Source organism: Thamnophis sirtalis, unplaced genomic scaffold (genome assembly GCF_051295495.1).
Source record: "Thamnophis sirtalis isolate CommonGarterSnake01/CBP01778 unplaced genomic scaffold, rThaSir2_p1.2 scaffold_3, whole genome shotgun sequence".
In the NCBI taxonomy this organism is placed as follows: Eukaryota; Metazoa; Chordata; class Lepidosauria; order Squamata; family Natricidae; genus Thamnophis; species Thamnophis sirtalis.
This window is the reverse complement of record NW_028261383.1, coordinates 142,840,015-142,864,855: the sequence shown is the minus strand read 5'-3', so window position 1 is coordinate 142,864,855 and position 24,841 is coordinate 142,840,015. Positions and strand designations below refer to the sequence as shown.

Below are 24,841 nucleotides of genomic sequence, written 5' to 3'. Positions count from 1 at the left end.
ACACACAGACACACACACTGGCACACACATTCTTTCTCTTTCCATCCCTCCACCCCCTAACACATCTGCTGCTGCTGCTGCTGCTGCTGCTGCTGCTGTTGCTGCTGCTCTCCGGCAAGTAGGAGCGAGACAAAGTGATTCCTGCGAAAGAGAGCAGTTCTCTAGTGGAGGAAAGGCAGACCAAGGAGCAGAGCTGCACAACTTGGGACGGAGTTTGCCTTGTCAGGAAACCAGCGCTCTGTTGCCAAGGACAGGACATCGGAGGAGAGCATTACTCCAGGGACCCTTCAGGAGACACCTCCATCCGCGTGGTTTTTGACTCCAGAGAAACTTCCATCATTACCTCCAAAAGCGAAGACGATTTTTTAACCCTGGCCGCCTCCAGGCTGAGCCGCAAAAAAAGGGTCATTGGGGCCGCCATCGGGGTGGCCATGGTGCTGGTACTCTTGGTGGCCATCCCTTTGCTGGTGCACAGCTCCAAAACTACCTCCCACTATGAGATGTTGGGCAGCTGTCGCATGGTCTGTGATCCGTACACTCCCCAGACCCACGGGGCAGCTTCAGCGGAGGCAAGCCAAGAACTGGCTCTCATCTCGCCGCCACCTTATGTGTCTGGAGGGAAAGGAGACCCGGGGAGAAAGGCCAAATCTGGAATCCGTGGGCCGCCAGGACCTCCAGGGCCACCTGGGCCCCGAGGTCCAGCTGGAGAGCCGGGGAGACCAGGTCCCCCGGGCCCACCAGGTCCGGGTCCTGGAGGTTACATCCCATCTTTCTACAGCCCTAAAATTGCCTTTTACGCAGGATTGCGAAAACCACACGAAGGGTATGAGATCCTTCGTTTTGATGATGTGGTGACTAATGTGGGAAACTACTATGAACCATCAAGTGGCAAGTTTACCTGCCCTCTCCCTGGCATCTACTTCTTCACCTACCATGTGCTCATGCGTGGTGGTGATGGTACCAGCATGTGGGCAGATCTGATGAAGAACGGGCAGGTAAAGCAATGCTCTCTCTCTCTCTCTCTCTCTCTCTCTCTCTCTCTCTCTCTCTCTCTCTCTCTCTCTCTCTCTCTTATCCTCAAAGTCTTTCCTTTCCACGGTCATCTTCTCCTGTTTTACCTTTCTCTCTTTTTTTGTATACAACTCTGTGTTTCTTTTCTGTTGCCTCTGCCTCTTCTCAATTAATTCCCTCTACTCCCCAGTCTTATTTTACTGATTGGTGTAGCCTCTTATAACTACCTGTTCTTCATTCTACCTGTTCACATTTAGGACCCCTCCCACTCCAACAATTAACCACAGTGACCATTACTAGCTCCTCCTCTTTTAAACCCTAACTCCTCCTAAGCTAACATTCACCTTTGCCTTATTTCTTAATCATAAACACCTTGCACCTGTTCTAAAAACTTAGTCTAAACCTGAATGTGCTTTAAGTGCAGAAACTTCACAAATAATTACTTGGAGCGCAATCTGTCTCACCGCTCAGGATTGTGCTACGTATGTATGTAGTATTGTGCTGTAGAAGTTTGGAGCTCAAACGAATGATTTTATTAGTCATAAGGACTCTCACAAAGAGTTAGAAGAAGGGATTAATTCCTCTAACTTTGGTTAAAATTGTAATTGCTTATTCATTTCTCATTCATTTTTACACATTTGTAATGAGTGATCTAAAATAAAACAATGTTAAAAGCTCTACAAGAATCACAAGACATGCTATATACAGTGTTTAAAATAAGCTTGTCTCTATAAATGGTCATTAGTTCTCTTCTTACAAATTTTCATAGGAAAAAGAAGAAGAATATGGCTTAACAAATAAAACATATTTCTGGTATTTATCACTTAACATAGGTTCTCCCATTAAGAAAATTTCTAAATTTGTAATTCAGTGTTACTGTCAATTGACTAAAAATTCTTGAATTGGAAATTACCCTTGAATTCAACTTTTCTCTCCTTTTCGCCATCCTGAATGGCTCTTTTGTTTCTTTTTAAAGAATTATATACTTCAAAATAAAGCAAAATGTAGGGCAATATGCTATTGAGAAAAAAAAAATATGCTGTGATTCTCAGACCATTTGGATCTAAAGCAGCTGAAAAAAGATTCACAATTTATACTGTGTTTGTTCTGTTTACACATCTCTAGATAGCTTGGAAAGGGGGTCTATTTTCTTTTTGAAATGTTGTCTATGTTAATCTACAGTGAAACTTCAGCTCACCATGCCATAATTAAAGAAACACCTTCTGCTTCCTGATACAGTAGTAAATCTGAAATCAAAACTTTGCATAACGATGCAACCAGCTGTTAGGGCCACACACTGATGAGCATTATCCCAAAATAGGTATCTCTCATTAATGAATACAGTGTACAACTGAAAGGAGAGGAAACAGATATTTGTTTTTCAAAAAAAAAAATGAATGGATTTTAGAAAGCAGTTCGTTAAACAATTAAATTGGTAAGATAATTGTTTTGTTCCATTACAGAAGAATTAAGTTTATTTTAATAAAATGGTTATTAGATATGCCCTGCACACAAGAATGAGGTATTTCTTAAAACAGTTGTGCCTGTAGTCACCAAATGTACGTTTGACAAATTATACATATATAATGTAGCATGCATATGAATTAATCATTTATACAAATTGCCTCCATTCATCTTCATGTTTAAAAAAAGAACGTTAAGAGGTCTTCACCTACATGAAAAAGCTATTCACTTTAGCACAGTGTGTAATATGTATTCTTCACTATTCCATTGTTTAATTATTGAAGAAAAACTATCAGTCAGCATTGTACTAAATACTTCAAAACAAATAAAATTTAAATGCTAAGAATTATCATACATATATATTGTATATGGTGTATGCAAATAGTTAAGAAATAGTTGTGCTGAATTGCAGAGAAAAATAAAATAATTTGTGTGTATTGAACTATGTTGCACAATCTAGATTTACCTCAGGTTTTGGTAGCAATCCATACAGGTATGTAAAGATTAGTAAGTTTATATAATTATTATTTGCATACTTTCCAGGTCAATAGCATATACATTTATATGTACACCCAGTTGTATAAAAAATCAGTATTAATATATTTCAACAATAAAACTTACTAATAATTTCATTCCCAGCTTGAGACAATGGTGATATAAAATCTGACAATTATCAGAATAAATTGTTGAGATTGAACCTAAAATATTGCTACACCATAGGGTTATGAATCTGAAAAGAAAAGTAGGGGCTGGAATATTTTTAGCCAAGTGAATGCCAAATGCAGAGCAATATCACTTCAATATCTTCTTGCATGTTTTATTACTTTGTTTCTCTCTAGCCAAGCAATTTTTCCATCCATCAAAATCCATTGCTCCTTTTTACCCTTCTTTTAACCAGCTTTCAATAAACTAGTTTATATGACCTCTCCCTCTTCTCTGTATTTATTAACTGCCTGCCTGAAGCTTCAGGTGGATAGAAACTTTACAAGTAACTTGGGCTTTTAAAAAGGTATTTATTTTTCAAGATAATTCTTTTTTTATTGAATGGCTTTTCATAAGTCCCCAAACTTGGTACCATAAGATTAAGAGAGTTAACTGTGAGTGAAATGTTTAAAGTTTTTTTTAAATCTACCTAGGGCACCAAATTATTACATTGATTAGGTTAAATTAGAGAGTCTCATTTCCAACTCTTTCCATTTATTAAATAGAAAGAAGAAATCGATCTGAAATTTAAAAATTCATTCCTTTATCCCTCACCAAGCCACCTGAACTAATGAAAGCAACATCTCAAGAGAAGGAATCTGTCATCTCTCTTCACCAAATCAATAAACATATTTACATGTGCTAACAGGCAGTTTCAGCAAAAGGGTTTGGGAGACATACCATGTAAAAATAATTTCTTATTTTGTGAAAAGGCACAAACAACAAAAATCTTTTAATAGCCGGATAGAATTCTTCTGTTCAATTGGTATCTGTTTCTATTGTCCTGCATCCTTTTCTTTTTCCTTTTTCCTTTCCTTGTAAAAATATAATTAATTAAGATTGGAAAGTGAATGAGCAGCTAACGTCACACTGAATGGTGTTTGTTTATGCCCTCTGAATAAAATGAGGATTAAGAGCAGCAAAAAAAAAAAAAAAACCAAAACCCTCAGGTGCTACAGGTGGAGTCACTTCCATCTTGACAGTGAACATGTGACACATCCATCCTTATTGCAACATCCCAACCCACAATGTGCGAAATAAAGACCCAGGGACATCACTTGTAGCAAGCAAAAAGGGAACTCGGTAGAACTAAGACAACAATTACGGCCTGGCTTTGGAAGACACTCCCAAAATACAAGTCTTCTTGATAGTCACATAAATTAAAACAGGTTATGTCTGGTTCCTCACTTTGGTCCCCAAAATGAATGCCTACCCAGGCGTGTTTGTATGCTACAGCGTAGCAATCTGCCACTTACTTTCCTTGCCGCATAAATAAATTGGGGACAATCCAAACATGCCCTTGGCTTGATTCTTTTAATTCCAGTTCAATTTTTTGAAAAAGAGAGATAACACAATCAATTTCATACTTTATGCCCAATGTTATTGTTAACATCACAGTTATCTCTTATTCGTAAAAAAAAAAAAAGTCAATTAATTATCAGCAATATTTAGACATCAAAAAGGCTGCCAGTCCTAAGTTGGAAGCCTCTCCCTCCCAGGTAGTAAAATGGCACTTGGCTCTATTGATCAGAATTTATGTCAGGCCGGATCACTCGCTGCCTTGTCCTCTCCCCCAAGTGATTGATGCTTCGTGAGGTTTTCTGTTCTTTTTCCGCTTTTTCCTCCCAGCCCCCACTCCTAACTTGAAATAAAAATTTCTCCCCCTTATCCTTTCTCCAACAGCAGCACAGATCACAACAGACAACTGAAAGCAGCAATGAGAGGGTTAATTTTCCCCTTCCCTCAGAGAGATGTTTAAATTTCAACACCTTCACAATTTGTGCCTGGTGGAGAGGAACAATTGCCTGCTTATTAAATAATAAATAGCGGGAAGGATAAAAACTGACAGGACACCTGGTAATATTGGTTCAGTCAATTCGCCTCCTGAGACCTGTTTGCAGTCAATTTGTCAGGAAGGGGCATTTTAGAAAAAAATAAAAGTTTTAAGATCAAAATACCTCCTGTCAATTGAGATCGGGGAGGGAGCAGTAGCCATGTTCGTGCTTTCCTCCCCTTTTCCACACAACTCCCCCTGTTCTCTTTACTGTATGTTCTATACCTTTTTTATAACAAAGGATCAAAATAAAATCTATATGTAGCCTATAAACCCAACAATAACCCTATACACAAATAAGGAGGACGTTTAAAAGCTTACCCATACATAGACAGCAGGATCCTACAACAAACAAACAAAATCTTTAGCACTTAATCTTTGTAAGTCTCTGAGTTTTAATAGCACTCTATCCCATTCTTAATGCACAATTAATCAAGACATAAATCAAGGCATAAATAGGATCCTCAGGACAGAGCACCAGAGGTTGGGGGAATATAACAATTTCCCCTGAATTGTGATTTTAAACCTAGACATCACTACCAAATCCCCAGTGTAAATTGCCAAATCTTAAACTCTGGAATTAAGAAGGGCAAATTAAATTCAGAAGGCATTTCTCAATTCTCAAAAGCAGAGGTGTCTTGAAAGGGCCATAAGCTCAATGGAGAGATGGACATGTATGCCTTACTTGACACCTCTGGCAAGATCTGAAAAGCCACCTAGACAGAAGGGATCCAAGGCTAATAAGGGTTGATTCGGGATGAGGCTTCAGGAAATACCGAAAATCAGAATTGAAACAACTTATTCCTGCCCTCCATACATCTCGCCGGGCCTGTTTTAATTTTTCTTCACCTTTAACAGCTTCCTCTGCCGTTAATAGCCAAGTTTGTAAAGCAGATGCACAGGAAGAAGATCAACAGGATACTTGGAAGCATTTGGGGGAGTGGATTGAAAATACCAAGTCCTTTGGTAGGAGTCCAAACCCACATAATGGCTCCCTCTCAACCCCAAATCTCAGTTTCTGTACAGCTATTCCGTCTTGGCACGGTTCAGCTCATTGGCAGACGGACAGCGTCTGAGAACCTGGAGCATTCCCAAGTAGATCAGACTGTCTTGTGCCCCCTTTGGCCAATCTCTTTCAATATTCGTCATTTGTCAGTCTCAAATCTCACGAGGAAGTTGACATATTCCTGGCTCCTGTCCCTGGGCTTTGAAGAGGTTGAGTTTAGTTTAATTTTCCTTTTATTCCCAGCCTCAAGTATAATTCAAAAATTGATTCTACAATGGCTCAAGTAGGAGACTTCACTAGTAACAGGGCCCACCCCAGGTATGGCTTCAATCCAGCTCCTCACTGGAGTCTTATGGTTCAGATCGGCCTGGAAATTATCACCTCCAGTCGACAAAGTCTTCTTCCTAATTAAGGAAACATGGAAAGGCCAAATCTGAGCCTTTTGCACGTGAGCTTTTTCCTTGGGTTTACCTCAAAGGACAAACTAGACAGCTAGTGAAGTATCATGGTTAACGAATTGGACTGGTGTAAGAGAGATTGGTGTTTTAGTTCACACTCAGCTGGCACACTGGGTGACACTGGAACAGCTACTCTTTCTAAGCCAAGCTACCTCATAGGGTTGTTGTTACTTGGAAAGATTTGGAGGAGGGGGACTATGTATAAAAAGGGAGATACAGATCTAACAAGCAAATAATTAATGGTGCGTCATCCTGGCTCAACTTAATATCTCTCTCACCCCAATTTTATCGCCAGTGCAGGAATTTCCTACACCCACAAACCAGATTTTATGGATCAGGATTCAGGGAACTATTCATTTCCAGAGAAGCAGCATGGCTCCATGACTGGCAGGGTCTGAAGACCCTCCGATGGGATTCACACAGACACATACATTCCATTTCACTGAGCAAGTATCTAAACTAACTGACATCTGTAGCAGAGGGAAGATGAGGATTAGACAGGCCGACTTAGACTTTTGTGGTGGGTTCCCTGGTCAGGATCATGGAAGTCACTGACTGGCTGGCAAAGTTGTGTCCACTGTTTGAATAAACATGAATCAGCTGTCATTCAAGCATCATTTTGTAGGAAGGATTTCTACAAAGCTACAAAGAACATTGCACAAGGAAGCAAAAGAGGTAGCCTTAAAAACATTACGTGTCCAGTTGGAAAAGGGAAATATTCATGGCCTCCACCTTCTTAAAGAGAGAGAGAGAGATAGAGTTTCTTTGCTTTTCAGATCTAGGGAAACTAGTTCAACCGGAGAACTCACCACTGAAACGTTTTGACATGTCTCTGTCAGGAAAAATACCATTGCTTTTGATTCCTGTTGTGCAGATATTAGAGCACAAAAGCACTGCCAGAAAAATAGAAAAGTTGCAAGTATGGGCAAGCTGACAGCCCCATCGTTCTCTATTGTCACCATATTTGATCCAAAACTCAGGATGGTTTTGGACAGTAGTGATGGATAACCTTTTTGTCGTCACGTGCTGGTGTTATAACCCTATAATACAATGCGTGTGTGACACCCCCATGCCCTGCCCCCCAGCGCATGAGCATGACACACACCTTGCGCTTCCGTTTTGGGCCTAGTAGACCTCCCGGGACCAAAAATGGGCCATGGGGGCACCACTCCCAACCTCATGCATGAGTCTCCTGCATGTGTCCCACACATGCTCAGCAAAGACCTGAAAATCAGCTGGCCGGCCAGGCGCACATGCATGCGCAGTGGAGCTGAGCTGGGATGATAGCTCGCATACCGCAGAGAGGGCTCTACGTGCCACCTGTGGCACACGTGGCATAGGTTTGTCATCATGGCAGTACAGCGTAGGGAATATCTACCACATTTCTCCCCATAATTCCCAGGCAAAATATATAATGAGATCTATTAACCATTGACTTTTATTGCTGTGCCGAGATTTGAAACCTGCTCTATTTATGATCCAGATCCAGCACTCAGTCTGTTACAAAACATCATCTTCCTCCAAGCATTGCAAGGATAAACTTTGCAATTTATTATCCCAACTGTAATCTCTTATTAGGAGTGTCCATCTGTGAAATGCAGAGGACGTAGACTTCGGTTCCAGCATGAAAAATTAAGCTCGTCTGAATCCCTTCAGAAATTTACTTGCTAGGAGACTGTATAGGAAAATAGTTAAAACAGCTTTATTTTCTAGAAATAAAGTAATGGAACTTGAGGGGAGGAAGAAGAAATTCATAAACCATGGCTTGAATAGAAATGCAACACAACAAATTATTGTCTGCATTATGCAAAAATTAATATTGAATGGCACCTTGTTATTGAATAATATGTAAAGTATGAATTCTGTGACTCTTTGTTTTGAAGTATCTAGCACTTCTGATCATTGTTGGTACAGTAAATGCTTTCAAATTATCAATGCAAAGGGATTTATTTTCATAATGGCACCTATTTCAATCAGATCTTACATTTGCTTCATGGGCCAATAAAATAAAATTAAGAATAGAAACTGTGATACCGCAAGAGCACTGGTTCAAGTCATTGGAGCCAATAGTTGTCAAGTCAATAGTTCTCTTGAAAGGCAAGGAAAAAAATATTCTTCAATTCCTGGCTTTCCATAACCATTCCTTTTTACTTTACTATCATCACATCTTTGCAACATAGTTTAAACATAGTTTATCATGACATCTTTGTTGCCCATCATATCTTAGTTTAAGCAGAAATTGACGTGTAGGCTTCGGTTCTATTTTTTTCAAGAGCTAAATTTATAGATACTCTTCAATTTACAACACTTTGTTTAGTGAACTTTCAACATTACAATGGCACTGAAAAAAGTCATTTATGACTGTTTTTCACAGTTATGGCCTTTTCAGCATCCCCATGATTACATGATCAAAACTCAGATGCTTGGCAACTGGTTCATATTTCTGACAGTTGCAGTGTCCCCGGGATCATGTGATCGCCTTTTGAGACTTTCTGACAAGCAAAGTCAATGTGAAAGCCAGATTCACTTAACAACTGTGTTACTAACTTAACTGCAGTGATTCACTTAATAATTGTGGCAAGAAAGGTAGTAAAACGGGGCAAAACCTACTTAACGAATGTCTTACTTAGCAACAGAAATTTGGGGCTCAGTTGTGGTTGTAAGTTGAGGACTACCTGTAACAGAGTTGGGAGGGGCCTTGGAGGCCTTGTAGTCCAACACCCTGCACAAGCAGGAAACCGTGCCACAGGTGGTACACAGAGCCCTCTCTGCGGGCATGCGAGCCGTCGCCCAGCTCAGATCCACTGTGCATGCACAGATGCCTCCCACCAGTCAGCTGATTTTCAGGTCTCTGCCGCGCATGCATGGGGCACATGTGGGAGATATGTGCATGCGTGGGGGTGTGGGAGTATATGCATGCATGGGGGGCACTGCCTATTTTTGGACACAGGAGGCTGCAGGGAGGCCTACTAGGCCCAAAACGGTGCACAGTGACAGGGGTCACATGTACCTGCGTGGGGGGGTGCAAGGGAGAATGTGCATGAACAGGGGGCAGGGCACGGGGCATTGCATTAAGGGGTATAATGTTGGCACACAACAGCAAAAAGTTTAGCCATTCTGGACAAATAGCTGTACAATCTCTTCTTTAAAAACTCTAGTGTTGGAGCATCTAGAACAGTGGTTCTCAACCTGTGGGTCGGGACCCCTTTGGGGGTCGAACGACCCTTTCACAGGGGTCGCCTAAGACCATCGGAAAACACATATTTTCGATGGTCTTAGGAACCGAGGTATTGGGAAGGTTGAGAACCACTGATCTAGAACTTCTGAAGGCAAGTTGCAGTGATTCACTTAACACCTGTGGCAAGAAAGGTAGTAAAATGGGGCAAAATTCACTTAACAAGTGTCTCGCTTAACAACATGATGTAATTCTCATCATTGGGAGGGGGGGGTTCCCGGGATTTTAACTGCTGACTTCTAATTTACAAGCCAGAAGGAAAATACTGGATTTATTCACACCAGTTTCTCTCCTCAGTCTGAATTGACCTTTAATGCAAATGCTGGAATCGGGTAGAATCCACAGCCATATACATAATCAAGCATTAAGCCCCGCTGTCCATCAACAAATGCAGGTTGACAAGCCTCTTCCTATTCTATTCTCTACCTTCTCCTTCACATCCCAAAATGTCTAAATTCTAATTGAAACTGGCCCTCAGGAGCACACTCATACCTTCAGCCTTCACTCAGCCTGCCTGAGGAAACACTGGAGGAATTATGGTCAGTTCATCGACAGACAGCGATTCCCTCCAACTTCCCTCCAGAGTCATTTTTAAAGCACATATACATTCCCAGGGCTGCATTATTCTCAGATACATTGTCATAAATACCCTTATCGAACGCAGTCCTGCCAACTCCGTCTGTGATCTTGTCAGTTTATCCCAGCTTAGCAGCTCCACTTCTTGGACAGGTGGCCACTCAGGAAAACTCTAGCAGATCAAAAGATGGCATTACTCTCCTCTAAGTCAGGCCTAATTCTTTGACCTCCCTGGGCAGGAATGATACCTATGCAGACAGAGAGTGTCTTCTGCTGTAATATCTTTGCCCTGTTTGAAAAACATTAGATTGTTTCTCACATTACAGATTCAGATGCTCCAGTGGGCAGAGAAGCCATCCAGTACAAGGGATCCCCCACAGGGGTGGACTGCTGGGGGTTCAGGAGAACCTCTAGCTAAGACAACCCCCAAAATCCGACTCCTGGCTGGCCCCGCCCATCTCATCCCGCCCCTCCCAGGAGTCCCCACATTGCCCGTTTTGGATGCAGTTAAGTGCAGGGTCCATGCGGAGGCTCAAGGAGGGTGAAAAATGGGCCTACCAGAAGCTCCGGAGCCTGGGGAGGCTGTTTTCGCCCTCCTGGCAGCTCAAGGAAGCCTCCAGAACCTTGGGGGGCAAAAAGCCCTCCCCCCACCCACCCCACCATGGTGCAGGAGGCCAACTAGGCCACACCTACCATGGCCACGCCCACCCAGCAACTGGGCAGAGAGCCCCTTGCTAAAATTTTTGAAACCCACCCCTAATCCCCCACTAGGTTCAGTTTGAATGTTGGAACTGGAGATACGGCCCAAGCCCTTGGCCTTTCATCTACAAGTAGTTTTCAGCTTATAATGGTTGGTTTAGTGACCATTTTAAAGTTACAACAGCACAGATTTTAAAAAGTGACACGACCGTTTTTCATTCTTAGAACCGTTGCAGCATCCCCATGTTCACATAATCAGAATTCAAGATGCTTGGGAACTGACTCATATTTATAATGGTTGCAGTGTCCCAAGGTCATGTGATCATCTTTTGCGACCTGCTGACAAGCAAAGTCAATGGGGAAGCCAGATTCACTTAACAACTGGGTTACTAATTTAGTAACTGCAGTGACCCGCTTAACAGCTGAGGCAAGAAAAGTCATTAAATGGGATATAATTCCCTTAACAAATGTTTCACTTAGCAACAGAAATTTGGGGTTCAGTTGTGGTCATAAGTCGAGGACTACCTGGGAGGCCGACTAAAATAGGCAGAGATATGTCCATTCATATAACCCACCCACTATTCTCTCTGAGAGTGCAGTTCTAAGCACTAGACACGAAAAGAGGAAGATTAGTTGGCAAAAGATATTAAAGGAAAGAGCCGAGAGGAAAATAAAGCAAACCTAATTACAGGAGTAGCATTCACCGTATCCCACCGTGTCTTTCTTTCCTTGCCAATCTTCTCTTCAGATAATGTTTTTTCTTCTTTAAACTTCTTTCTCTTTGAGGATCTCGTGCCTCTCTCTAAACCCAACCTTCCCCTCCTCCTGATCCATCTACTTTTCCTTCCTAGATTTGTTTTGCAATTTAATCCATATTTGCTCTCCCTATGACCTCAACACCTTTCTTTTGAATTGGCTATTTTGTTATTCAGCCCACATCCTTTCAGCACGTAGACATTCTCCAACCTCTCTCTTCCTTGTTTCACCACACCCACTTTACTATATACTACCTTTGCTTTTTCCCCCGACATACCCAACTCTCAAAAGTGAGCAGACATGGCCATTTTCACTTTTTTTTTAAACAACATTAATTTGTTACAACTGACCTCTACACTGTGCACTCCTACAAAATCTCATTGGCATAGTAAATCACCTTGTGCAAAAAGCATACCCAAGAAGTGAGACCTGCAGCAAAATGTGATATATTCGCATCTTCCCATAGGAGGGCAGTACCAGAGGCCATTCCATTGTACTCTCCCTTGCTCCGTTTTCTTCCTTTTTCCAGTCAACGTTCTGTAGCTCAGTTCTCCTTTGTCTTTTTTTAGTCTTTCCAGTGACTGGAAGATTAGAAGGAAATTGTGGAAAGATTCTGACTTTCTCTCTAGCTGTCTTTCAGCTCTCCAAAACCAGAACACAATAGGTCTACCGTGGGGTGAGAGAAGCTAACAAATGAAAGATTGAATTGAAAAATGGGCAGATTCGGGACAGGAGTTCAGAGAAAAATAAATTAAAAATCTTTCCCAATGCATCTCTATGGGACAGGAATTGAGGAAGGACATGGAATAGTGCCGCATTCTCCACTGCAAGCTTTTGTACCTCGTGGCCACATGACCCCTGTGCTTCTAAGAGGGACACAGTGGCTCAGTGGCTAAGACATTGAACTTGTCCATCAGAAAGGTCGGCAGTTAAACCGTTCGAATCCCTAGTGCCGCGTAACACAGTGAGCTCCTGTTACTTGTCCCAGCTTCTGCCAACCTAGCAGTTCAAAAGCACGTAAAAAATGCAAGTAGAAAAATAGGGACCACCTTTGATGGGAAGGTAACAGCGTTCCGTGCTCCTTTGGCGTTTAGTCATTCCGGCCACATGGCCAGAGACGTCTTCAGATAGGGTTGGCTCTTCAGCTTTGAAATGGAGATGAGCACTACCCCCTAGAGTCGGGAACGACTAGCACATATGTGCGAGGGGAACCCTTATCTTTACCTTAACCCGTGCTTCTAAACCACATGCACACAAATATGCAAGGGAGGAGTAGAAACACACACAGACACAGACACAACATATATGCCACATGCCTGTGCAGAGAAAAACACATCATGTCATGAATCTAGTGGTTTTTTCTCCATTTTTGGGGTGGGGGATGTTGTATGCAACCCAGAGACCCTTGAAACTGGGGCACAATACAAGGACTGTAAAATAAATAAACTAACAAACAAAGGTGACAACGGCAGAGATCATTATGGTCACCAATATATAGCAGAAGAATTTCTATTGCCTCCATTTATCATCTCTATCCAACACGGGGCATAGTCAATAAATGTGTCATATCATAAGGGCTGTTTTGAAGGTTCAGGTGTTGCTGGATCAGGCAGCAATGACTGCTCATCAAAGCCCAGACTTTTCGGTCACCCTCATATCAAGTAAAATGTAGCAACATAGCTCAATTACTTTCTCAAGTTACATAAGAAGGTCCCTCTTCATCTCACCAATCATTTCCAAATCCCTCCATCTCCAAGTCCAGTCACCACTGCAGCCCAGAAAGTAGCATGTGAAAGAACTGGCAATGGTAACTGCTCCTCATGATCACTCCAGTCATTCACTGGAGAATTTCTCTGCATGAAAAGCAGCCACGGAGGCAGAAGGCTCTCCTTAGCAGTGGGCCCAGGGCTGAGATCCAACAATACTGCTTCATGTAGGATCTATGACAATTCGCCACAGCCATCTTGCCACAGCCAACTTGCTGCGGGACAAGAGTTACACTAATATCAAAGAAATGGTGGAATAAAATTATTGAAGAAAGGATGCAAATGGAGGGACAGAATAAACTGTGAATGGCAAAAATTAAAATAGGTTTTATTTATTTTAAATAATTAAATCGAATTGTTACACTGTCCCACAGCAAGTTGTCCCATGGCAAGTTGGCCGGGACAAGTTGGCCCGCAATGTGTTGGCCATGATAGGTTGGCTGCGGCGAGTTGGCCATGGGGAGCTAGCCATAGTTGTCCCATTCCCCTTCATATGAGAGCCAGGGAAGTTTGTACTTTTCCATGAAGCAGTGATGAGCTTTCAGACTGAATAGCCCTGGTCTAGTTTTATCCCAGCCTAACATTTCACCAGCAACTGGTGGTTGGCATATCCAGAAATAGGGTGAGCTGCTTTGTGGCCTCAGACCAAATAAAACTAGAACACAGCCATTCAGCCCGAAGACTCATCACTGCTTCATTGATACCAGCCATGAAAGCCTAGATCCGTGATGTCAAACCTATGGCACACGTTCCACAGGTGGCACAGAGAGCCCTCTCTGCGGGCACACAAACCGTCACCCAGTTCAACTCCACCGCACATGCACATGCGCCTCCAGCTGGTCAGCTGATTTTCAGATCTCTGCTGCGCATGTGTGGGGCACATGTGGGAGATGCATGCGCATGTGGGGGGGGCACTGCCTTTTTTGGTCCCAGGAAGCTGCAGGGAGGCCTGCTAGGCCCAAAATGGTGAGCATGAGAGAGGTGGGAGGAGCGCAGGGGGAGCGCGCATGGGCAGGGGGTGGGGCAGGGGGTGTCACGCACAAATTGCATTAAGGATTATAACATCAGCACGCAACAACAAAAAGGTTCGCCATCACGGGCTTAGATCAATACTTCTTCACATCTCTCCATATCCAGATTTGCTTTTCTTAAAAAAGCCATTTTTTGGTGTACAGTTTCCTACCCCCTGTGGAAAATATTTCAGATATCCTTGAGTGACAACCACAATTAAGCCCACAATTTCTGTTGCTAAACAAGATGGTTGTTAAGTGAGTTTTGCCCCTTTTTACGACCTTTCTTACCATAGTTGTTAAGTGAATCACTGCAGTTGTTAAGTTAGTCACACGGATGCTAACTCAATCTGGCTTCCCCTTTGACTTTGCTTGTCAGAAGGTCTCAAAAGGTGATTACATGACCCCAGACACTGCAACTGTCATAAATATGAGCCAGTTGCCAAGTGCCCTAATTTTGATCACATGACCATGGGGACATTGCAATGATTGTTAAGTGTGAAAAATGGTCATAAATCACTTTTTTCAATGATGTTGTAACTTCGAATGCTCACTAAACAAATGGTTGTATGTTGAGGACTACCTAGAGTTTGGTATAGTGGTTAAGGCGCTGACCTGGAAACCAGGAGAGGGCGAGTTCTAATCCTGAGATACAGATAAAGGTCAGCTGAGTGATTTGGGGCCAATCGTTCTCTGTCATCCCAACTGACCTCATAGGGTTGTTGTAAGGAAAACAGGAGGAGCACGGAGTAATAAGAAGGTTCTCCACCTTACATTACTAATAAAGTAATAAAGGCAGGATAAAAAATAAATGAATAGAGTTGAATAGGAGTTCCTTTTGACCCTTATTGAGACTTTAAGCTATTTTCTTCTTCTTTTGCTCTAATTCAGGAGCCTTCAATTACATGACAGTCTTTCCTCCCAGGCCACATTAATTTTACCGATTCACTGCACAGATTTGCCATCCTCATGTTTCCTAGGCCAGAGAATGTGGATTCCCCCCTGCCTCCTTTATAACCCCCACCACCACCTTTTAACAGGCCTCAAAGCGGGCCCTCCTATCAACCTTCCTGCCACTTCAAACCTACCATTTTCAGTCTCATTCTGCCTCTCCCTCCTCTGATCCCTCTTCTCCTGTTGTCCCTGGATGCTCATTCGTGTGCAATGCCAGCCCAGAGCTTTTCCACCTCTCCCTCTACAGCCGTGTTTTTCAACTTTGGCAACTTTAAGATGCGTGTGGACTTCGGCTATTAGAATTCCCCAGCCAGCATGAATTCTGGGAATTGAAGTCCACTCATCTTAAAGTTGCCAAGGTGGAAAAGCACTGCTTTATAGCAAAGTAAAGCAATGTGTGCACTACGGCTTCCAACAATTGTAGCTAGGCGTTCAGGCAAGACTGAACTGGCTCTTCTATGAAATCTCTCACTTTTTGCAGCCCTGTAGGGCAGTGGTTCCCAAACTTGGCAACTTTAAGACTTGTGGACTTCAACTCCCAGAATTCTCCAGCCAGCAGAGCTGGCTGGAGAATTCTGGGAGTTGAAGTCCACAAGTCTTAAAGTTACCATGTTTGGGAACCACTGCTGTAGGGCAATCATAATGGCCATCTGCAGTCATTCCCTCTAACATCCAACACGGGTTCTGACTGCTGATGGGAATGAAATCCACAACGGAGCCCCTGAGAAACTAAAACCAAGGCATTCTCTAAAAGTGAGTGCGCTCAGTGCCACACAATGTTGAGGATTTGGGGAAAAGAAAAATCTAATATCTGGAAGACAGAGGATGGAATGGCTGTCTAGGATAAGGGATATGCCTGGCTGACTGGCTGGTGGTGGTTATTACTTGGAAAAGAAATTCATTTGTAGGTAAGGGATAGAGTGCAACCTTTGATTGTAGCTTTGATTTGCATCCCTTGTTAAACTTGACTTCTTCATTCTTAGTGGAAGCCACCTTTTCTGCTGAAAGAGTGATAATTGTGAGGAAAGCAAGGTTGTATTTTTCAAGGGAAAAAATATACAGGTTTTTTTTTTCTTCTATTCAATTAGGTCTGATTCTTGAAGACTCTTTGGACACAAGTCCCTGCAGTTTTATCGGCAAGATATTTCAGAAATGGTTTGCCCTGGCCTTCTTCCTAGGTCTGAAGGAAAATGACTGACCCAAGCTCACCCACCAGCTGGTTTTGTGCTGGAAGCAGAACTACCCTGTTTCCCTGGAAATAAGACCTCCCCGGATAATAATCAGGCTTTTGAGCGCATGCGCTAAATTAAGCCCTCCCCTGGAAGTATTTAAACGCATGTGCAGTCGGTCCTCACAATTTCCTGGTGGCAGAAAGGGAGGAACGTGCCCCATGCGCCCCATATGCACCTGCCATCCACGCGGAATGGCCTCACGGAGGCCGCTCCCACAAACCCTAGCTACCGCGCCCCTTCTCTTAGTGGGAGCTGCAAAAAGAGCGGCAGGCCCAGCGACGCAAGAGTGTGCCAGAAACAGAGACCGGTCCTCTCTGGATCAGCTGATCTGTGGGCCAAGCTTAAGGGGCCACCTGCATCTCAAAGATAATAAGACCTCCCTGAAAAAAAGGCCAAGTGCTTATTTCAGGGGTCAAAAGAAAATAAGACCCTGTCTTATTTTCAGGGAAACACAGTAGAACTAACAATCTCACATCTTCTAGCCCAGTGGTCCCCAACCTTGGCAACTTTAAGGCTTGTGGACTTCAACTCTGAGGAACTCTGGGAGTTGAAGTCCACAGGTCTTAAAGTTGCCAAGGTTGGAGACCACTGTTCTAGCCTATTGATTTCACCACTACACCAAGCTGGTTCTCTAATACAGTATTATGTCAGCAAAAAAAAGTAGCTGAGTCAACAGGAGACTCAAACCTGCTTTAGGAAAACATAGATAAATATCTATTTTTCATTTGCCTCCTGTCCATTCACTCAGTTTCTCCATTGGCTCTGAAAGACTAATTAAGCAAGAAATCCATTTATTATTCTGTTTAAGACCTTTTGTAATTTCCTCTGGGTTGGCTGAAACACTGCCTAGGAGGCAGTCGGTGGTCTGGAATGGTTTTCTTAGAGCAGCTTTTGTCTCTCTACCTCTTCTGTGTAACATTTTACCACAGTTGTTAATTAACGAATTAGCTCATAGGGTGAATTACTGCAATTAGCAATTTATTTATTTGGCACCATCCATGTGCATGGTACTTAACTTAAAAAAAAGGTGAGAAAAGCAAGAGAGACAGCTGTAGAACGGAAGGGAAATGGAGAAAGAATAAGCAAGAGAACAATATTTTTTCATTCATTCATTCATTTTATTCTTATTGCTTCCCAACTCAATCAAGTGAAACACATCATCTTATAATTCTAAAATTAGAAACAATAAAACACCAAGTCTAGTGAAAAGAAGGACCAGGGGTGACATAATAGCAATGTCCAATATTTGAGGAGCTACCATAAAGAAGAGGGGGTCAACTTTTTTTCCAAAACACCAGAAGGTAGGACAAGAAGGAATGGATGGAAACTAATCAAAGAGAGAAGCAACCTAGAATTAAGGAGAAATTTCCTGACAGTGAGAACAGTTAACCAGTGGAATGACTCAGGGGTGGGTTCTGGCCGCTGCTACTGCCAGTTCGCTCAGGGATGCACGCACTTGATGTGCACTACATGTGCATGCGCAGTACTAAAAAAATTGCTTCTGTGCATGCAGAAGATGGTGGCGCCTATGGCCAGTTCGGGAGCATGGCAGGCCGAGTTACTACCTACTCAGTTGAACCGGGGCAGACCGGTAAGAACCCACCTCTGGAATTTCTTGCCTTCAGATGTTGTGGGTTTTTAAGTTTTTAAGAAGAGACAGCCATTTGTCCAGAATGTTATAGGGTTTCCTGCTTGTGCAAGGGATTGGACTAGAAGACCTCCAAAGTTCCTTCCAAGAGCCGAGGTGGCGCAGTGGTTAAATGCAGCACTGCAGGCTACTTCAGCTGACTGCAGTTCTGCAGTTCGGCTGTTCAAATCTCACCGGCTCAGGGTTGACTCAGCCTTCCATCCTTCCGAGGTGGGTAAAATGAGGACCCGGATTGTTGTTGGGGGCAATATGCTGACTCTGTAAACCGCTTAGAAAGGGCTGAGAGCCCTATGAAGCGGTATATAAGTCTAACTGCTATTGCTATTGCTAACTCTGTTACAAGTAGTCCTCAACTTATGACAATTGAGCCCAAAATTTCTGTTGCTAAGTAAGATATTTGTTAAGTAATTTTGCCCCATTTTACCACCTTTCTTTCCACAGTTATTAACTGAATCACTGTAGTTGTTAAGTTAGTAACAGGATTGTTAAGTGTATCAGGTATCACCATTGACTTTGCAAGTCAGAAGGTCTTAAAATGAGATCACATAATCCCCAGGACACTGCAACTGTCAGAAATATGAGTTAGTTGCCAAGCATCTGAATTTTGATTACGTGACCATGGGGATGCTACAACAGTTGTAAGCGTGAAAAAAGGGTCAGGTCACTTTTTTCAGTGCTGTTGTAACCTCGAATGGTCACCAAACAAACTGTTGTAAGTTGAGGATATCTGAATGCTGTTATTCTGTTAAATGAATGAAAACAGCAAAGATAATTAATCAGTTATTGGAATAGAGTAGAATAACAGAGTTGGAAGGGACCTTGGAGGTCTTCTAATCCAACCCCCTGCTAAAGCAGGAAATCCTACACCACTTCAGACAAATGGTTATCTAATCTCTTCTTAAAAACTTCCAGTGTTGGAGCATTTACAACTTCTGGAGGCAAGTTGTTTCACTGATTAATTGTTCTGTCAGGAAATTTCTCCTTAGTTCTAGGTTGCTTCTCTCCTTGATTAGTTTCCACACATTGCTTCTTGTCCTGCCCTCAGGTGCTTTGGAGAATAGTTTGACTCCCTCTTCTTTGTGGCAGCCTCTGAGATATTGGAACACTGCTATCATGTCTCCCCTAGTTCTTCTTTTCATTAAACTAAACATACCCAGTTCCTGCAACCGTTCTTCATATATTTTAACCTCTAGTCCCCTAATCATCTTTGTTGCTCTTCTCTGCACTCTTTCTAGAGTCTCCACATCTTTTTTACATCCTGGTGACCAAAACTAGATGCAGTATTCCAAGTGTGGCCTTACTGAGGCATTATAAAATGGTATTAACACTTCACATGATCTTGATTCTATCCCCCTGTTTATGCAGCCTAGAACTGTGTTGCCTTCTTGGCAGCTGCTGCACACTGCTGGCTCATATTTAAATGGTTGTCCACTAGGACTCCAAGATCCCTCTCACAATCACCACTACTGAGCAAGGTACCACATATACTGTATCTGTGCATTTTGTTTTTCTTGCCTAAATGTAGAACCTTACTTTTTTCACTATTGAATTTCATTTTATTAGATAGCACCTAATGTTCAAATCTGTCAAGATCCTTCTGTAACTTAAGCCTATCTTCCGGAGTTAATTCAACAATTAATAGTTACTGTTACTGTTTCAATTAACTGTGCTTGGTCTTATTTGAAACTGAGAGTTCAGTCTCATGAATTAAACACACGTGATCTTTTGCCTACCTGAGTTAATTCTATGCATTTTCACGCATATTTCGGGAATAACATGTTGCTGTTCCCAGAATGTGGGCATTGTGTGCAATATATTTCCAAGCCACAACAGAATTGGGTTTGAATTCCACTCATCTGCATTTGATCCAGAAGAAATAAGTTGTACGATTCAATGCAGAAATCCCTTTCCAAAAAGTATCGTATTATTTCTAAGGCATGTGCTATACCTTACAATAAATAATGTCAACTGTTTTACAACAGCTTTAACACCTTTCAGGCTTATTCTGACTGTTTTTAAATCAAGCCCTATTTTACTGAGAACAGCGTACCAGTGATTTTTAGAATTAGGAAGAAATAAACAAAATACATCTTTGATGGCATCCTTTTCATGGACTTGCTTACAAAGCAGAGAGAAAGCAAATATCTTGAGCCTAGTTTGAACCAGCAACCCCTGATATGGCCGATTCCCCATTAAATCCTGTGTCCGGCCCCATGGCAGTTGCCCTATGTCAATGGCTCAGACATAAGCTCCATATGGCAAGTTTATCCCTCCTTTGCTGATACAGGCAGGCTTTCATCTCCCCTGGTGACAGCTTGATCCATGTAAGAGCTCACTGTATTGTCAGAGATTTGTTTGGCAAAGCCTGATGCTGGCCTCTTTTGATCTGTCTATCCAAGAGATTTATTACCTGGACACTGTCACTAGAGCATCTGAGCTTTTCACATCATTGATATACCTGTCCTTAGACCTATGCACCAAAGCTGGGGTACGTGGGTACATCTCTTGGTTTCTCTGGAGCACTGAGCACGCTGTTGGATTAAATTGCCCAAGGTGAATCTGGACATCGGTGGTAGAGCAAAAAAAAAAAAAAGTGAAACCCTGTTTCTCCAAAGGCAGAGGGATATAACCAACTTTAAATGCGGTCTTGCCACGTTTCAACACATTTGCAGGGCTCAGAAGCAGTCCAAGGGTTACTTTAGGGAAGTTAGCGCATGAACATTTGCGTTCCTGCTGTGAGTCAGCTAGTTTAGGATAACTGGCCTTTGGGAGTTTTAGAATCAGGACCATGCACACATTCTCTTCATGGGCAAAAAATTATGCAGGAACACTGGTCACACCACACAGTCCAATATTGCCTCTCCAAAGTATATATTTTCCAATTCTACCACATTTTATTTATTTATTTACCGTATTTTTCAGACTATAAAACGCACCAAGATTTCGAAGAAGTAAGTAAGAAAAGAAAGTTTTTGCCTTGCCTCAGCCTCCAGCAGCACTCTGCAGGCTTCAGCAGGGCTGGGATAAGGCAAAAAAGCCTCCATTTTTGTGAAAAATGACCCGTTTTGCAGGGGCGGGGCTTCAGGAGGCAAAAATGGCTGTATTTGGTGTATAAGGGACACCAACATTTCCATGCTCTTTTATGGGGGGGGAAATGTGCGTCTTATACTCTGAAAAATATGGTATTTTTATTTTGGTTTTTCAAGCATGTATGAAAAAACAAGTGTAAGTATGAATATAACATATAAACATATAAGTAGGTATACATATATATATAAGAAATGAGTACAAATAAATGGGAACAGTATTACAGGGACGGTAGGCACGCTGGTGTGCTTATGCACACCCCTTAGGGACCTCTTAGGACTGGGGTGAGGTCCACGGTAGACAGTTTAAGGTTGAAGTTTTGGGGGTTTGAGGATGTAACAACATTTGGAGAAGGTAAAAACGGAGATCCCTGAGTGATCTCGAACTACGTACATTCCCTCCAAATGTTGAGATTATTCTTTGTGGAGAGCAGTACATAGATAAGGTAACAAGGACAGCTTGGCATGCATTGTGTACATTGTTTGGTTGGTAGCAGGAAGCAAGCAATCCTACATCAAGAAAAAGGCCCTTTTAGAGCCACTTCAAATTATTTTCTGCACTTTGGGTCTCAGCTGAAAAACTAGAATTTCTGATCTCTGACCACAGCTACTTTGCTTCTGATTCACTTTAGTGGTCCCTTGAAGATAAAAGAATCTTTTTCTGATTTTTTTTTTCCAAATAACCTTGGGTGTTGTGAGTATTAAGCACAGAGCAACACAGGAGCGACACAAATCTGAAAGCACTTTTGAGAATAACCAACTGTATTAAGACGTTTGTGAATGGCATTTCACTTCATCTCATGCACATCACTATTATAGGAGTTTAAATACAATACAGTGAGTTAAAGAGAAAAAAGGGATGGGGGAAAACTAAGATGGGGACTTAACAGGTTTACCCAGTAGTTGAGATACAGAGGAACCCCTCACTTCTTCACTACTGCTCCACTACTTCAGCTTCAACCGCAAGACTACTTCAGCTTCAATTGCAATAACACACAAGCACACGGTAGATACAAACTCAAGGTAAACCTGTCCAAACTTGATTGCAGAAAATATGACTTCGGCAACAGAGTTTTCAATACCTGGAATGCACTGACTCAGTGGTTTCATCCCCAAACCCCCATAACTTTAACTTTAAACTGTCTACTGTTGACCTCAGCCCATTCCTAAGAGGTCAGTAGGGGCGTGCATAGGCGCACCAGCGTGCCTAACATCCCTGTCCTACTATCCTCATTTATTTGTACCCATTTTCTGTGTTCTTATTCGTGTTTATTCTTCTTCCTGTTATCTTATACATGAGTGACAAACTAAATAAATAAATAAACAAATAAGGATGGAGGCTGAATTATACAAAAAAGAATGGGTTGAAAGAGAGCCAGTTTGTGAGGTGGTTAAGGCACTGGAAGCCAGCAGACTGTGAGTTTTAGTCCTGTGCTGGACACAAAACCAAATGGGTAACCTTGAGCCAGTCTCTTTTTCTCAACCTCAAGAAGAAGCAAAGGCAAAAATCCCTTCTGAAAATCTTGCCAAGAAATTTGCAGGGACTAGTCTAAATAGTTAAACAGCATACTAAAAAGTAGAGATATCACCTTGCCGACAAAAGTCCATACAGTCAAAGCTGTGGTTTTCTCAGTAATAACGTAGGGCTGTGAGTTGAACCATAAGAAAGGCTGAGCATTGAAGAATTGATGCTTTTGAATTGGGGTGTTGGAGAAGAGTCTTGAGATTCCCTTTGACTGCAAGGAAATCAAATCAGTCAATCTTAAAAGAAATCAACCATGAATCTTCTTTGGAAAGATAGATACTGAAGCTGAAGCTCACATATTTTCACAACCAAATGAGAAAAGAGGACTCGGTGGAAAAGACCATGATTTGGGGAAAGATTGAAGGCAAAAGGAGAAGGGGATGGAGGAGAAGGAGGAGGAGGAAATGGTTAGATTGTGCCATTGATCCAATGAACATGAATTTGAACAAATTGCAGGAAACAGAGGGGGACAGGTGTACTGTGGTCCATGGGGTCACAAAGAGTCAGACACAACTTAGTGACTGAACAACGAAGTCCAGACAGCAGCAGGAGTCGACACTGACTTAAAGGGCCACACATAGGGAAACAGATTAAGAGCCCATTGTCCCTGTTCGACACTTTGGTAACAGTTTGGATTGGTTGATGTATTGTAAATAGATTGTCTTTCATTGTATTGAAGCAATATCTCTGTTCCTACATTGATAACATTGAGTTCAGTAATGGACTAACCCAGGGGTAAAACATTATCTAGACAGATCTATCTATCTATCTATCTATCTATCTATCTATCTATCTATCTATCTATCTATCATCTATCTATCTACACACACACAAACACACACACACACACACACACACACATACACACCTCCCATCTTGTTGTCCAAAGCAATTCAAGTTCCTATATAGGTGGGAGTTGACCCAGAGATAGTTAATTTAAAGAAGCTCTGGTGTATCTTTTGCCCTAGGAAGCAAAAACATTTTTTTCTTGCTGCAACAGATGAAAATCAATTATTAAAAAGTAAAACTGCATGTTTATTTTAAAACCGGTTTTTAAGCAATCAATTATACAATGTCTTTTGGCTAAAAAGACCAATGAATAAAAATGAAATCTGATATGAGTTCATATATTAAAAATACTGAATCAGAAGAAGGTCTTTATTTCTTTCTACTAAAAATTCAAAAAAATTTACTACAGGTTCTGTGGGCATGGCTTGGTGGGCGTGGCTTAGTGGGCCACATGGCAGGGGAGGGATACTGTAAAATATCCATTCCCACCTCACTCCAGGGGAAGGATATTGCAAAATCCCCATTCCCACCCTATTCCGGGAGAAAGATATTGTAAAATCTCCATTCCCTCCCAATCAGCTGGGACTTGGGAGGCAGAGAATAGATGGGGCGGGGCCAGTCAGAAGTGGTATTTATCAGTTTTCTCCGAACTACTCAAAATTTCCACTAGAACCTACTGAATACCACCTCTGCTTTCTACCAATGGGAAGGATAGAATGAATTCCAAAACTTTGGAGTAATAGCTTGTGCCTTAAAAGTTATTTGGCAGAATTCTCATTAAAAGAGTACAGAAGGTGATAATAAGCTTTGTATGATTCTAGCAGAGGTTGTCTAATATCTATATTCAGAAGCTCTTGAATTTTATTTTCCAAATAATCTCATTTTTCTTCTATGTAAAGCATATTCAGTAATAAAACCACCAATTTATGTCTTAAATGCATCCCAAATACCATCAAATTTGCATGTCGTATTCGTGTTACTTCTAACAATTGATAAAAAATACTAGAACATGCTCAGATACCGTGTATATGTGTGTGTGTGTGTTCGTTCAGCTAAGCAATAGAAGTGAAGTCTAGCTTTATATTGGGCA

General features: G+C 41.9%; 1 protein-coding gene and 1 long non-coding RNA gene across 3 annotated transcripts in view; one reads left to right on the top strand and one right to left on the bottom strand.

The window, feature by feature from the left end:
• The window catches only part of LOC106546606 (uncharacterized), a 50,534-nt gene extending 40,086 nt beyond the window's left edge, over positions 1-10,448 (bottom strand). Inside the window, exon 1 of the long non-coding RNA XR_001313378.2 lies at positions 10,360-10,448. This is a non-coding gene — a long non-coding RNA (uncharacterized LOC106546606). The remainder of the gene's footprint in view (positions 1-10,359) is intronic.
• C1QL4 (complement C1q like 4) overlaps positions 144-24,841 on the top strand; it is a 41,927-nt gene continuing 17,229 nt past the window's right edge. Inside the window, exon 1 of one of the 2 annotated variants that reach the window (XM_014063514.2) lies at positions 144-995. In XM_014063514.2, coding sequence (XP_013918989.1) covers positions 432-995 — 564 coding nt within the window. In that variant the 5' untranslated portion in view covers positions 144-431. The remainder of the gene's footprint in view (positions 996-24,841) is intronic. The other variant, XR_001313377.2, reaches the window with a different exon arrangement.